The sequence below is a fragment of the Microcaecilia unicolor genome, chromosome 2, assembly GCF_901765095.1.
Source record: "Microcaecilia unicolor chromosome 2, aMicUni1.1, whole genome shotgun sequence".
NCBI classification, from domain to species: Eukaryota; Metazoa; Chordata; class Amphibia; order Gymnophiona; family Siphonopidae; genus Microcaecilia; species Microcaecilia unicolor.
The window spans coordinates 253,544,473-253,560,667 of NC_044032.1; the positions used below are offsets into that span (position 1 = coordinate 253,544,473).

General features: G+C 45.1%; 1 protein-coding gene across 1 annotated transcript in view; it reads left to right on the forward strand.

The window, feature by feature from the left end:
- Positions 1-16,096, forward strand: part of PQBP1 (polyglutamine binding protein 1) — a 38,516-nt gene extending 22,420 nt beyond the window's left edge. The window contains exons 2-7 of the mRNA XM_030193934.1: positions 3,706-3,778; positions 4,642-4,753; positions 5,089-5,189; positions 6,060-6,542; positions 14,717-14,777; positions 15,847-16,096. Coding sequence (XP_030049794.1) covers positions 3,712-3,778; positions 4,642-4,753; positions 5,089-5,189; positions 6,060-6,542; positions 14,717-14,777; positions 15,847-16,006 — 984 coding nt within the window. The 5' untranslated portion in view covers positions 3,706-3,711 and the 3' untranslated portion in view covers positions 16,007-16,096. The remainder of the gene's footprint in view (positions 1-3,705; positions 3,779-4,641; positions 4,754-5,088; positions 5,190-6,059; positions 6,543-14,716; positions 14,778-15,846) is intronic.
- Positions 16,097-16,195: the final 99 nt, after the last annotated feature.

Below are 16,195 nucleotides of genomic sequence, written 5' to 3' on the forward strand. Positions count from 1 at the left end.
GGTTAGGAAGCCCCAGGCAGAAGCCAGAGGAACCAGCCACAAAAAAAGGAAGGCAGAAAGCCTCTGCCCCAAACCCACAGCAGACAGAGGCAACCAGAACACAAAGGGTTAAGCTTGCAGAGCCAGCCGGCACACCAGAGAGAAAGAGAGAGCTCCCTAAATCAACAAACAAACAGAGAGAATGCTTCCCCAGCAGGGCGGATAGAACAAACACACTGTCAGAGGCAGGGACACAAAACACACAGTACACAAAGGGTTAAACTCACTGAGCCAGCAGGCCGGGACACTGGGAAGAGAAATCCTTAGAGTAAACAAACAACCAGAGAGGACAGAGGACGCTCTCAGACAAGCAGCCTAGCTGAGACAAAAGCTGAACAAAGCCCAGCCCCCACTGAGGAACAAGCAGCTGGCTTCCCACAGAGAGCAGCAGCCAGGGAAGGGAAGCCCAGCTGGAGGCAAGAGAACTAATTAAACACACACTGCCCCCAGCTAACACAAACAAAGGGAAAGGAAAGAAATCCCTGAGCAGGGAACTCAGATCAAAGTCAGAGCACAGAGCACGTTTTGACCAAGAGCTGAGGCTTTCAAGTCACCACAAGAGTGTGAGTAACGCCAAAGCAGGGAGTAACACGCAGGCTTAAGTAGACTCACAGACGTCAGCACAAACCCTGGCAGCCAATCAGAAGAGACGTCCCCCCTCTCTCCTTGCCAAGCTGGCAGAATCATAACAGATTGTCAGTGATGGAGACCGAAACTTAAATCCTACTTTGGTTTGGTGGACAGAACATGTTTTCTGGAGTCTCTTTGGGCTTGAGGAGGAGGAGAATATTAATAAGTACATAAGTACATAAGTAGTGCCATACTGGGAAAGACCAAAGGTCCATCTAGCCCAGCATCCTGTCACCGACAGTGGCCAATCCAGGTCAAGGGCACCTGGCACGCTCCCCAAACGTAAAAACATTCCAGACAAGTTATACCTAAAAATGCGGAATTTTTCCAAGTCCATTTAATAGCGGTCTATGGACTTGTCCTTTAGGAATCTATCTAACCCCTTTTTAAACTCCGTCAAGCTAACCGCCCGTACCACGTTCTCCGGCAACGAATTCCAGAGTCTAATTACACGTTGGGTGAAGAAAAATTTTCTCCGATTCGTTTTAAATTTACCACACTGTAGCTTCAACTCATGCCCTCTAGTCCTAGTATTTTTGGATAGCGTGAACAGTCGCTTCACATCCACCCGATCCATTCCACTCATTATTTTATACACTTCTATCATATCTCCCCTCAGCCGTCTCTTCTCCAAGCTGAAAAGCCCTAGCCTTCTCAGCCTCTCTTCATAGGAAAGTCGTCCCATCCCCACTATCATTTTCGTCGCCCTTCGCTGTACCTTTTCCAATTCTACTATATCTTTTTTGAGATACGGAGACCAGTACTGAACACAATACTCCAGGTGCGGTCGCACCATGGAGCGATACAACGGCATTATAACATCCGCACACCTGGACTCCATACCCTTCCTAATAACACCCAACATTCTATTCGCTTTCCTAGCCGCAGCAGCACACTGAGCAGAAGGTTTCAGCGTATCATCGACGACGACACCCAGATCCCTTTCTTGATCCGTAACTCCTAACGCGGAACCTTGCAAGACGTAGCTATAATTCTGGTTCCTCTTACCCACATGCATCACTTTGCACTTGTCAACATTGAACTTCATCTGCCACTTGCACGCCCATTCTCCCAGTCTCGCAAGGTCCTCCTGTAATCGTTCACATTCCTCCTGCGACTTGACGACCCTGAATAATTTTGTGTCATTGGCGAATTTAATTACCTCACTAGTTATTCCCATCTCTAGGTCATTTATAAATACATTAAAAAGCAACAGACCCAGCACAGACCCCTGCGGGACCCCACTAACTACCCTCCTCCACTGAGAATACTGTCCACGCAATCCTACTCTCTGCTTCCTATCTTTCAACCAGTTCTTAATCCATAATAATACCCTACCTCCGATTCCATGACTCTGCAATTTCTTCAGGAGTCTTTCGTGCGGCACTTTGTCAAACGCCTTCTGAAAATCCAGATATACAATATCAACCGGCTCCCCATTGTCCACATGTTTGCTTACCCCCTCAAAAAAATGCATTAGATTGGTGAGGCAAGACTTCCCTTCACTAAATCCGTGCTGACTTTGTCTCATCAGTCCATGTTTTTGTATATGCTCTGCAATTTTATTCTTAATAATAGCCTCCACCATCTTGCCCGGCACCGACGTCAGACTCACCGGTCTATAATTTCCCGGATCTCCTCTGGAACCCTTCTTAAAAATCGGAGTAACATTGGCTACCCTCCAGTCTTCCGGTACTACACTCGATTTTAGGGACAGATTGCATATTTCTAACAGTAGCTCCGCAAGTTCATTTTTTAGTTCTATTAATACTCTGGGATGAATACCATCAGGTCCCGGTGATTTACTACTCTTCAGCTTGCTGAACTGACCCATTACATCCTCCAAGGTTACAGAGAATTTGTTTAGTTTCTCCGACTCCCCCGCTTCAAATATTCTTTCCGGCACCGGTGTCCCCCCCAAATCCTCCTCGGTGAAGACCGAAGCAAAGAATTCATTTAATTTCTCCGCTACGGCTTTGTTCTCCTTGATCGCCCCTTTAACACCATTTTCGTCCAGCGGCCCAACCGACTCTTTGGCCGGTTTCCTGCTTTTAATGTATCTAAAAAAATTTTTACTATGTATTTTTGCTTCCAACGCTAATTTCTTCTCAAAGTCCTTTTTTGCCCTCCTTATCTCCGCTTTGCATTTGGCTTGGCGTTCCTTATGATCTATCCTGTTACTTTCAGTTGGTTCTCTTCTCCACTTTCTGAAGGATTGTTTTTTGGCTCTAATGATTTCCTTTATCTTACTGTTTAGCCACGCCGGCTGACGTTTAGTCTTTTTTCCCTTTTTTCTAATACGTGGAATATATTTGTCCTGAACCTCCAGGATGGTGTTTTTAAACAGCATCCACGCCTGATGCAAGTTTTTTACTCTGCGAGCTGCTCCTTTCAGTCTTTTTTTCACCATTTTTCTCATTTTGTCGTAATCACCTTTTCTATAGTTAAACGCTAGCGTACTTGATTTCCTAGTTTCACTTCCTTCAATGCCAATATCAAAACCGATCATATTATGATCACTGTTATCAAGCGGCCCTCGTATCGTTACCCCCTGCACTAGATCATGAGCACCACTAAGGACTAAGTCTAGTATTTTTCCTTCTCTTGTCGGCTCCTGAACTAGCTGTTCCATGAAGCTGTCCTTGATTTCATCAAGAAATCTTATGTCCCTTGCGTGTACAGATGTTACATTAACCCAGTCTATATGCGGGTAATTGAAATCCCCCATTATTATTGTGTTGCCTAGTTTGTTTGCGTCCCTGATTTCCTTTAACATTTCCGCATCCGTCTGTTCGTCCTGGCCAGGCGGACGGTAGTACACTCCTATCACTATCCTTTTCCCCTTTGCACATGGAATTTCAATCCACAGTGATTCCAAGGAGTGTTTTGTTTCCTGCAGAATTTTCAATGTTGTGTCTCTGAAATCAGAGTCTTGGACAGTGGTCTGCAACAGAAATGTGGCTTGGCCAGTGTGTTATCTGAATATCCTTCAATAACTGTGGGTAGTGTAATGATCCTTTCTACTCTCTGTTGCAGCTCGCAATGCCCCTTCCACTGGCACTCCAGGCCCGCCTGGCCAAAAGAGGGATCCTCAAGCATTTGGAAACTGGTGGGTCTCTCTGTACTGTGAGGGAAAGGGAGTCTGAATGGCACATGTTGGGTTGGAATGCTACAAGCAATGTGTTTTGTTGCAATATTGAAATGTGTGGTTTCTGAGTCAGTGTGTGATAGTGTTGCACATTGCAGCTTTGTATTCCATTGTGTGGTTTGGTGGGTTGCAAAGCACTGTGCATCTTTACATTGTGCTGCATTTTGTTGTATTGAGGTAGCATGAGACATGCTCAAGTAGTTTGTAGAGTAGAGAGTTGCACAGGGACAGAAAGTTTATCTGTCCTCAATGGAATCTAACCCATACCCATCTGTACCTGCTAAGATCCACTCCATCTCCACCCATACCAGCAGGAGTCAACACTGTTATTTACTTGCTCATAGCCCTTTGTTTCCTCCAACCCCAACAGCCTCTCATGGTTTTTGTGAATGGTATATTCACTTTCAACCGAGTGTTCCAGGCCTCAATCTGGTGTTCTAGCTGCCTCTCTCAGTGCATTCCAAGCCTCATTCTGGAGTCACTGGAGATTTTGACAGCGCTTCCGCAGGAATCCCATGGTAACTTCTTCCATTCCCATGGGAATCCCGCAGCAACCTCTTCCATACCTGCAGGAATCTCAGCAATCCCCATTCCTGTGCAGCTCTCTAGTGTAGAGTTCAATTGTCCTTTGTACTCTTCCTTGCATCTCGCACTATTACCCTCCTATCTGTTTCTTACCTTTAGCAATGGTGCCTTACCCTGTTAGTTTCAGTATCCTGGTTCAATAACTAATTTAATAAATGAACAATGATAACTATGATTGCTGCTTTCATGACCTGACTGTTTTAATTGGGGGGGGATCTCCCCTGTGTTGGGGTCTTCAGAGCCTGAAGAAGAGATCATAGCCGAAGATTATGATGATAACCACATAGATTATGAGGCCACTCGCGTAGAGAATCTGCCCCCCAACTGGTATAAGGTCTTCGACCCCATCTGGTAAGACACTTTTTGGCACCTTTGTGGTGGTGGTATGGTACTGCTACACACAGCTTTTGACAATATGCTTACGGTTTTTTATGATTCAGAATGTCACAGACCCTTCCTATGGCTCAACATTTTCCAGATTGATCTTTCCTGATTGAAAGAGTGCCACAATAGAAGTGGTGCTTGTAACTGTCCCTTCTCTTTTCTCTAGCTGTGTGGCTGTGTTCTTTTGTGTGTCTTTTGTTGCTGCCTTCTGACACAGAGTATGATTCCAGCATAAAGAGAGATCTCTGAGGAGATTGCAGACACTAATCTGTAATAGTAACACCTGTGGCTGTCCTCTGCAGTGGGCTTCCTTATTACTGGAATGTGGAAAGCGAGCTGGTCTCCTGGCTATCGCCTAATGATCCCAGTGCTATCATCACTAAACCAGTGAAAACATTAAAAGGTGAGTCGACTTAAAAAAAAAAACCCTGGGTGAGGTTGGGAAAAGAGAGTTATGGGTGGTGTTTGGGGTATAAGAAGATGGTGGAGGCTAATGTATACGGGTGGAGAGGCTGGGAGTGAAGGGTGAGTTGATTTGGGTTGGTTACATGGGGAGGGGAGCATGGAGTGTGAGTGGGTTGGAGAATGAGCTGTTTGTGGATGGGATTGAGGGAGATTCTAGAGAGTTACAGGGTGACATGAGAGGAATACATCTTGTGGTTAGCATTGGGCCTAGAAGGCAATTCTATAAACCGGCGCCTAGATGTATGCACCACTTACACGTGCCAAAGGTGCCATTAAGTGACAGATGCTTATGTGCACTAGGTGCTATTCTATAAGGGCCTAAGTGCCATAGTGCCTAACTGCAAGGGGGCTTACATGTAGGCAGCCATAGGCGTATCTCCCAATTAATGTGTGTAGTTTATAGAATACTATAAATTATGCATGTCACTTGGTGCACTTTGGTGAGCCAGCTTATATCTGCCATTGACATGGCACAAGAGGGCACACCTAAATAGGTGCCCTGTGTCAACATTATGCTAGCAATCTATAACAGAATCTTGACGCCAAGTTATAGAATTGGCACTAAGCACACGGCATTGGGAATGTCTAAACTAAGGCGCCAAATTATAGAATTGCCACCTTAGTGTGTTGAGCTGGAGTTGAAGGGGTATGGTTGGGGGCTGGGAAGATGCAGGATAGGTGGAAGGGTTGTTTATAGATTTGATATATTCATGTCCAACATATCTTGCTCTGTAATAGAGGGAAGTGGGATTGTAGAGCTTGATCTCCAGTGAGACTCCAGAGCTGAACTTGTTACTTCTCTCCATAGCAGATCATGAGGAGCGGCCTGAACGAATGGAGCGAACAGAGCGGCCCGAACGAATGGAGCGAACAGAGCGGCCCGAACGAATGGAGCGATCGGAGCGGCCCGAACGAATGGAGCGATCGGAGCGGCCCGAACGAATAGAGCGACCCGAGCGAATGGAGCGATCGGAACGGCCCGAGCGAATGGAGCGATCGGAACGGCCCGAGCGAATGGAGCGATCGGAACGGCCCGAACGAATGGAGCGGCCTGAACGAATGGAGCGAGCGGAGCGGCCTGAACGAATGGAACGGCCTGAACGAATGGAGCGATTGGAACGGCCTGAACGAATGGAGCGACCTGAAAGACAGGAGCGATTGGAACGGCCTGAACGACTGGAGCGGCCTGAGAGACAGGAACGGTCCTATGAGAAACCAGAGCGTGAGGAAATCAAGGAACGGCGCATCCAGCGAAGGGAGGAAGCAGCACCTTATCAAAAGGGGAAGAAAGGTGGGTGTTTGCAGTGTGAGCAAGCCAGCAGAATCAGTAAAACACTGGAAGAAAGTATTTTTGTATTTTTTCGACAGCAGAATGTGAAAAATATAGGAGTCTGTTTCACTGATCTGCACAACACATTCTGTTTATCCCATGCGTTTTTGAATGCTGTCACTGTTTTTGTCTGCTCCACCACCAGCATTGCAAGAGCAATCTCAATATGGCTGCCGGGACCTCCCATAGCACTCTCTGCAGCCGTTTCAAAGCAGCAACTGGCTTAGTAGTGGGCAGGAGAGGGGTTCTTTTCCCCTGAAGAGATCACTAGACCACCAGGTCTTGAGATAGGCTTGGGAAGGGCCTACTGATGTTCAGGGGGACTTGGAGGTGGCAGCGGCAGCCCCCAGGCATCTGTTCTCTGGGGGGGGGGGGGGGCACAAGGGGGGGCCACCAGGCAGACAGGCATGACTTTTTTGGTTTCTGTTTCAGTTTCAGCCAAAACCGAGCTATGGATTTTAGCCGGGAATTCAATTTTGGCCAGAATCAAAACCATGGATTTCAGTCGACCTCTAGTTTGTATATTAATACCTTTCAAGTATTTAAATGTATTTAGCCCACAAAGTTCTCTGTACAGATACTCCTCGTTACCTTTCCACACTGATCGCCCCTTATGTTCTATGTTCCTCTCGCCCGTTGTGCTGTTCTGCTGCTTTCAGTCTTTCCCTTCCCCTGGTCTTCTGTTCCCACTTTGAGTCTACCAATCAAGTGGCTTTCTTCTATATAATTTCCTCCCTCTGGAATGCCCTTCCCTTTGACCTACGTTCCACACAGTCTTATCCCCAGTTTAGGTCTTTTTAAAAGTAGCTTTTCCAAATTTCTCACCCTGAACTTTCCCATCGGCAATGGAACCGGTTCTGGAATTTGTGGTTTTTTTTTTTCCTTTATCTTCTCTTTCCTTTTATTAAATGGAGTATTTCCTATTTCTCTGTTTTTAAATGTTACCCCGCTCTGATTTGTTTGAAGGGCAGTATATCAGGTCCAAATAAACTAAACTAAACTGTCATATCTCCCCTGTCCCTCCTTTCCTCTAGGGTATATATATTCAGGCCTTCAAGTCTTGCCTCATATGTCTTTTGGCGCAGACCCCATGTCACTTTTCTCATCTTCCTCTGAAGTGTTCTATGTGTTATGTCCTTAGTGAGATATGGAAATGTATTGTCAAAGCACTTAGACTTACAAAGTTACATAGTAGCCTATGGAACTTTGTAAGTCTAAGTGCTTTGAAAATGAGCCCCGTGGTCTCTATAACTGTACATGATACTCCAAGTAGGGCCTCACCAACGACCTGTACAGGGGCATTAACACTTCAGTGTTACTATGTCACAAATAATGCTCAGCCAACTTGAAAGAACTTTAGCTGTTCTGCCAAGAAAAATGGGCAAAACCTGCACCATCCCACTGTGAAAAACTGGCAGACTCTTTTCCTAAATGATTCATGGCCGTTATTGATTCAGAAGGGGTTTCTACCAAGTACTGCGTCAAGAGATGTGAAAATATATGCAATCCAAACCTTTTAGTTTCTTCTTCTTAATTACTTTTTGAATCTCTATATATAAAAGGCACCACCAGCGTTCTAATGAAGCCTCAAGCCGGAACTTTGAGGCGGTCTAGATATCCGGTTTGTCCAGCAGTGTCTACCCCGCCCTTGCGTCATAACGTGATGACGTCGAGGGCGTAGCAGGCACTGTTGGGCAAACCAGATATCATCTCCCCCTCTTGGCGGCCATGTCCATGGAGCGACTCGGCGAAATGCGATCTCATCTCCCCCTCTCCGCGCCCATTTTGACGGAGCTTCATCGACGACCTGCAACACACGGATGAATAACATCGCCCCGCACAACATCGGAGGGAGGGAGGGGCGCACAAACGGACGAATAATATCGCCCCGCACAACGTCGGAGGGAGGGAGGGACGCAGGCAGGCAGCCTGAACGTCGGAGGGAGCCAGCCTGCCTGTCTCAACGTCGGAGGAAGGGAGCCAGCTTGAACGTCACAGTGGGAGGGAGCACCACGACCCTGAAAGGCAGAGGGAGGGGGGCACTCGAACCTGAAGCTGGGAAGGGGGAAGAACAGGAAAAAGGGAAGGGGAGGGAAGGCAGGGGGGAGGGGGAAAAAGGGCACCAGACGGAGGAGCCACGATCCTGAAAGGTGTAGGGAGGGGGGGCCATGACCCTGAAGCTGGGAGGGGGAGGGGAGGAAACGGGAGGGGGAGGGGAAGGACAGGGGGAAAGGGAACACAGGGGGGAGGGGGAACAAGGGCAGGAGACGAAGGGGGGGCCCCTGCGCCACACTCTCATTCTCTCACACACACAGTCTCACACAAACATTCTCACTCTGTCACACACACACACACTCGCACATTCACTCTGTCTCTCTTACACACTCACTGTCACACAGACTCTCTCAAACATACACACTACGATGGGGAAAAAGGCCAGGAGACGGAGGGGCTACGATCCTGAAAGGCGGAGGGAGGGGGGCCACGACCTTGAAGCTGGGAGGGGTGCTGGGAACAAACATGGGATGGGGAGGGAAAGGAAAGGGGGGAAGGGAAGACGGGGGAGGGGGAAGGAGGGCGGCAGATGGAGGGGGGCCCCTGCGGCACACACTCATTCTTTCTCACACACACACTCACTCTCACACATACTCTCTCATAGTAACATAGTAGATGACGGCAGAAAAAGACCTGCACGGTCCATCCAGTCTGCCCAAGATAAACTCATGTGTATACCTTACCTTGATTTGTACCTGTCTTTCTCAGGGCACAGACCGTATAAGTCTGCCCAGCAGTTTTTCCTGCCTCCCAACCACCTGTCCCGCCTTCCATCACCGGCTCTGGCACAGACCGTATAAGTCTGCCCTCCCCTATCCTCGCCTCCCAACCACCAACCCCTCTTCCCCCCACCTGCTCTGCCACCCAATTGTAGCTAAGCTTCTGAGGATCCATTCCTTCTGCACAAAATTCCTTTATGCACATCCCACGCATGTTTGAATTCCGTTACAGTTTTCATCGCCACCACCTCCCGCGGGAGGGCATTCCAAGCATCCACCACCCTCTCCGTGAAAAAATACTTCCTGACATCTTTCCTGAGTCTGCCCCCCTTCAATCTCATTTCATGTCCTCTCGTTCTACCGCCTTCCCATCTCCGGAAAAGATTCGTTTGCGGATTAATACCTTTCAAATATTTGAACGTCTGTATCATATCACCCCTGTTCCTCCTTTCCTCCAGGGTATACATGTTCAGGTCAGCAAGTCTCTCTTCATACGTTTTGGAACGCAAATCCCATAACATCCTCGTAGCTTTTCTTTGCACCGCTTCCATTTTTTTGACATCCTTCGCAAGGTACGGCCTCCAAAACTGAACACAGTACTCCAGGTGGGGCCTCACCAACGTCTTATACAGGGGCATTAAAACCTCCCTTCTTCTGCTGGTCACACCTCTCCCTATACAGCCTAGCAATCTTCTAGCTACGGCCACTGCCTTGTCACACTGTTTCGTCGCCTTCAGGTCCTCGGATACTATCACCCCAAGATCCCTCTCCCCGTCCGTGCCAATCAGACTCTCCCCGCCTAACACATACGTCTCCCTTGGATTTCTACTCCCTAAGTGCATCACTTTGCATTTCTTCGCATTGAATTTTAATTGCCAAACGTTAGACCATTCTTCTAGCTTCTTCAGATCTTTTTTCATGTTTTCCACTCCCTCCGGGGTGTCCACTCGGTTGCAAATCTTGGTGTCATCCGCAAAAAGGCAAACTTTACCTCGTAACCCTTCGGCAATGTCACTCACAAATATATTGAACAGAATCGGCCCCAGCACCGATCCCTGAGGCACTCCACTACTCACCTTTCCCTCCTCTGAGCAAACTCCATTCACCACCACCCTCTGGCGTCTGCCCGTCAACCAGTTCCTAATCCAGTTCACCACTTCGGGTCCTATCTTCAGCCCATCTAGTTTATTCAAGAGCCTCCTGTGGGGAACCGTGTCGAAAGCTTTGCTGAAATCTACATAGATTACGTCCATAGCACGTCCTTGATTTAATTCTCCCGTCACCCAGTCAAAGAATTCAATGAGATTCGTTTGGCACGATTTCCCTTTGGTGAAACCATGTTGTCTCGGATCTTGCAACTTATTTGCTTCCAGGAAATTCACTATCCTTTCCTTCAGCATCGCTTCCATTACTTTACCAATAACCGAAGTGAGGCTTACCGGCCTGTAGTTTCCAGCCTCTTCCCTATCACCACTTTTGTGAAGAGGGACCACCTCCGCCGTTCTCCAGTCCCTCGGAACCTCTCCCGTCTCCAAGGATTTATTAAACAAATCTTTAAGAGGACCCGCCAAAACCTCTCTGAGCTCCCTCAATATCCTGGGGTGGATCCCGTCCGGTCCCATGGCTTTGTCCACCTTTAGCATTCCAAGTTGTTGATAAACACTCTCTTCCGTGAACGGTGCTCTATCCGCTCCATTCTCAGGTGTACTTTTGCCAGTCCCTAGCGGTCCTTCTCCAGGATTTTCTTCTGTGAAAACAGAGCAAAAGTATCTATTTAGCAAATTGGTTTTTTCTTCATCATTTTCTACATAGTGTTTTGTTGTATCTTTTAGTCTCACAATTCCGTTTTTAGTCTTTCTCCTTTCACTAATATACCTGAAGAAGTTTTTGTCTCCCCTTCTTACATTTCTAGCCATTTGTTCTTCCGCTTGCGCCTTCGCCAGACGTACCTCTCTCTTGGCTTCTTTCAGTTTCATCCGGTATTCCTCCCCGTGTTCCTGTTCTTGAGATTTTCTATATTTCTGGAACGCCAACTCTTTAGCCTTTATTTTCTCAGCCACTTGCTTGGAGAACCATATCGGTTTCCTTTTTCTTTTGCTTTTAGTTACTCTCCTTACATAAAGGTCTGTGGCCCTATTTATTACTTCTTTCAGCCTGGACCACTGTCCTTCCACTTCTCGTACATCCTCCCAGCCCATCAGCTCCTTCCTCAGGTATTCGCCCATTTTACTAAAGTCAGCACGCTTGAAATCCAGGACTTTGAGTTTAGAGTGTCCGCCCTGCACTTCAGCCGTCATATCAAACCAAACCGTTTGATGGTCACTGCTTTCCAGGTGTGCACCCACTCTGACATTTGACACACTATTCCCATTTGTGAGCACCAGATCCAACGTTGCTCCCTCCCTCGTGGGTTCCGTCACCATTTGTCTGAGCAGAGCACTTTGGAAAGCATCCACAATCTGTCTACTTCTTTGAGATTTGGCAGATGGAACCTTCCAATCTACATCTGGCAGATTAAAATCTCGCAACAACAGCACCTCTCTTTTCTTCGCCAACTTATGAATATCAGCGATCAGATCTTTATCTAGTTCCTCCAATTGTGTCGGGGGTCTGTAGACAACGCCCACGTGGACAGAGGTTCCATCCTCTCTTTTTAAGGTGATCCATATCGCTTCTTCCTTTCCCCAGTTTCCTGTCATTTCAGTCCCCAAGTGTCAGCTAACTGCTGTTTTATCAAGGGAATTCTCTAGCTGGGTGGGACCAGGACCAAAGAATTTCCAATTGAATTAACCTTTAAAATTGTCTAAGAATATAACTTTTTAATCTAAATATTCCCAATAATTACAGCTGTGTAAAATGTTACTTTTGAGTCTCAAATGAATTCAATGCTGTTTTAACAGCCTCTCCTCTCTCTTCCTATCAATCAGAGCTTGGCAGGACAAGATAGAAAGAAAGAAAAGGTTTCACAGGGCTAATTAAATAATTAATTAAGCAATAAGCATTAAATTTAAGAGAAGAATCAGGTATCTCACCTCTAGCCTGAAAGTTGAGAAGTTTGGACTTTATTTTAAAGTCAGAATTTACTTTAGTGTGCAGGGGTCCAATAACCTGGAAAAATTTCAAACACAATTGGTTTGTCTCCCCCTTCAAGGCCAATCTATCTCTCAAACATACACACTACGATGAAAACCTTGCTAGCTCCCGTTTCATTGGTCTCAGAAACGGGCCTTTTTTACTAGTATTTCTATAATTGTTCTTTCATGGTGAAAGTGAAGTTTATTGTGTATATCATTAAAGCATACTCCTACTTTAACATGTTTTGAATGGTAAGTTTTAGGCAACAGAATGTGAAAATATGTACAAGGGTGTGAAGACTTTTACAAGTCACTTTATTTGTATTGTGTGTCATTTATTTAGTGAACTATTCACCTATAACAACCAAATGTTTTCAACATTGGTATATTGGTTTAAAAACTAGAAACATGAATATGTTCTCCCATAAAAGTTATGGATCTAGTCCCAAACTGAGAAAAATAATACAACAAAATAAGATAAAGAATCCTCAACGTTTACATTTGAATTTAACTGGCTGTGAGGCAAACCCAGAATCCCAACTCACTCAAGATTAGTGATTTCCTCCTGATGAATTTGTTTGTCAATGTGGAATTGAGGTGTATTGAGACCAGGCGCAACATCATTTCTGCCACTTTAGTTCTAGCCTGGGGTGACTCGTCCTGAGCAACACTTTGGAGATATTGAGGTTTGAAGGAGGTGTTTATTGTCCATTATGACCTTGTGCAGATTCTCTACCCCAGGCTACTGTAGCTTTTGCCCTTCCGGCAGTGCAGGCCTTACAGAATCCCCAGTTAGCCTCATCCTATGGATGGCCTTATCCAGGGCAGCTTAACCTATTTTACAGTCATGGAGGCTGATATTCAATACTGTGGTGAGTGGTAAAGTCGTTAACTTTGGCTATTCAATAGAGCTTCAGCACTGCTTAGTATAACTACATAAAGTTAACTGTAGGATAGTGTCTGCTGGTGCACAGAGTTGTCCAGACAGAACTTGCTGTCTGGTTAAACTTGAGTTATGTCCTCCCCTCTCCTTCCAGAACACCTCAATCTCCATCTTTCAAAGATTAATACATTTGTTTCTGGCCAGCAAATCAGCAAGGAGGAATTTTTAAATGTAGACATTTGTCTGAGTTATTCCCAAAATTACCCAGACAAATCTTTTGAATATGAGCCATATATATCTATATCTATCCATCTAAATAAATACAAATACACACTTGATTAAACCGATATGTTTATATGTAAACACAATGCATTGTACAGTAAGACAAAATAAACACAATACAATAAAAAAAAAGGCAAAAAAGAAAAAGCAAGTTACTCTACTCTTTCACAAAATCAAGTCATCCCAATTGGATGCGGTATTATTGAAATGCAGCTACAAAGAGTCAGCCCTAAACTTTTCCTGTGAAATTGACAATAATCAGAGAGCTCCCTTACTCAGGGACCCCTTTTACAAAGGCGTGTAAGGGCCTACGCGCGTCCAGCATGTGCCAAATCAGCATTACTGCCCGGCTACTGCATGCCCCGGGCGGTAATTCTGAATTTAGTGTATGCCGAAAACATGCGGTAGAAAATATTTTGTACCGCGTGGCGCTTACCCGGCGGTAAACGGCAGTGGGCGTGCGCTGCATGCCTGCTTCCAGGGTAGCGCGTGAGACCTTACCACTAAGTCAGTGGGTGGCGGTAAGGTCTCAGACTGAAAATGGATATGCACTGGTTTTTATTTAGCTGCAAGTCCATTTTCTGGCCCCTTAAAAAAAGGCCCTTTTTCCAGAATGCGATAAAAACTTGCCCAGCGTGCACCCAAAAGATGCGCTCGCACTGCCGCAGGCCACTTTTTGCCACGGCTTAATAAAAGGGACCCCTCAATTGGGTAAGACATTCCAAAGTGTAGGTCCCACAAAAGAAAATAAACCTATACTTAATTGATTGCAGACCAGCAGACTCAATTCCATAAATTTAAGTTTGTACTTGGCAATAATGCACCTACAAATATTAGTAACATAATCTGGTGCCAAACCATGGATGACCTTAAAGAGCAAAATGATATTAAATTGCTGCTAGTAAGCGTTGGAGTTAATGGGTGTACCGACTTCCAAAGGTTCAGACTACAGTGAAACTAACTGCAGTGTTTTGTACTAGCTAAAACCTGTTCAGAACCTTCTAGTGTCTTTTTTGTTGTTGTTTTTCCACAAAAAGTGTTCTTACATATTGCTTTGAATTTTTTTCTAACATGTTAAAATATATATATATATATGTGTGTGTTTGTGTGTGATGCTTTCAGGGAGCAGAAAAGATGAAGAACTGGATCCCATGGACCCGAGTGCTTATTCAGATGCTCCACGGTATGTGTCTAATATTTTACTTAAATCCAACTGTATATAAATTTCAAGAGACCTGTGTAATAATTTAGATGTATATTCAGCTGGTTTTAAGTGTAAAAAAATAATAGTTTTTTGTTGCTTTTGTTTTTACAATTTGTAACCTGTGTGTTTGATTGTGTTTCTCATATTTCACTGTCATGAAGTGTATGCAGAATTTATTGCACATTACCCCTAGGTTACTGGTTTCAGGGATCTGGATGGCATAGGGGATACAGAAAGCCCCACGATGTTCAGATTGGGACATAAATATTTCTCAATTACTCCACAAAAAGCTCTGGCAAACACAGAGCCTTTTCTAAAATAAACATGACACTTGCAAATATATGTGTGTTTTAGCAGCATGTCCAGTAGGAGCAGCAATTTTGGAAGAGTATACATGGGGCACAAAAACAGCAGCATCATTCGTCAGCTTCCGCATATAAGCACCGTACTTATGTACATAAGCCTGCAAATAGGTGGGAAAATGTGGGATACAAATGCAACAAATAAATGTATAGTTGCACAGTTTAACTCTTTGTATAAGTGGTATCAATTAACCATGGAAACCTCAAAAACTCTTTTTTTTTTTTTTTTTTTTTTTTTTTTAATTTGGAGGCAAAAAAAAAGGTTTTCCTTAATTGCTTGTTAAAGCCCTGGCCAAAATAAGTACTTTTTATTAAACCCATGTGTGCCTTGCTTCTGCTGCAAAAACCAATGGGGAAATTTGTTTAAACATATGTGTACTTCCATTGTAAAATTTTAAAACACACGTAACTTTTTGGCATGCCCAAACCAGCCCCCTTTAAATCTCTGCATCCCAACCATCTACACATGTAAATTGCAGCATCTGCATCTGGAGGGCTTAAGGAATTTGACACATGGATACAGAACCTTCCACTTCAAGATCACTGATTTTAACTGACAGGATGAGCTGAGGGGGTTTGCACAGGGATACAGGCCTCTCACATCCTGCTGAAGAATAGTTACATTAAAGGCTTTATTAGTAAGCAACTGTTACATGTCTTGTCTTTTTTGTTTTGTTACTGATCAGGGGCTCATGGTCCACGGGGCTACCAAAGAGAAACGAGGCCAAGACTGGTGCAGATACCACAGCCGCAGGCCCTCTCTTCCAACAGCGACCATATCCGAGCCCTGGTGCTGTCCTCCGTGCCAATGCTGAAGCTTCAAGGGCAAAGCAGCAAGAATCATAATCTTCCATCCTGTCTGTTTTGTGGTTTTATTTTTATCTTGTAGATTTTTTTTATACCATTTGGAATTGGTAATTCAGATTAAACAATGTGTTGAAAGCATACTGCTAGTGTTTAAGTCCTTGTGTTTGTTTCTGAAATAAAGACTAAGGTTGTTTTTTTTTTTAAACTAAAGATTTAGCAGTCATCAGC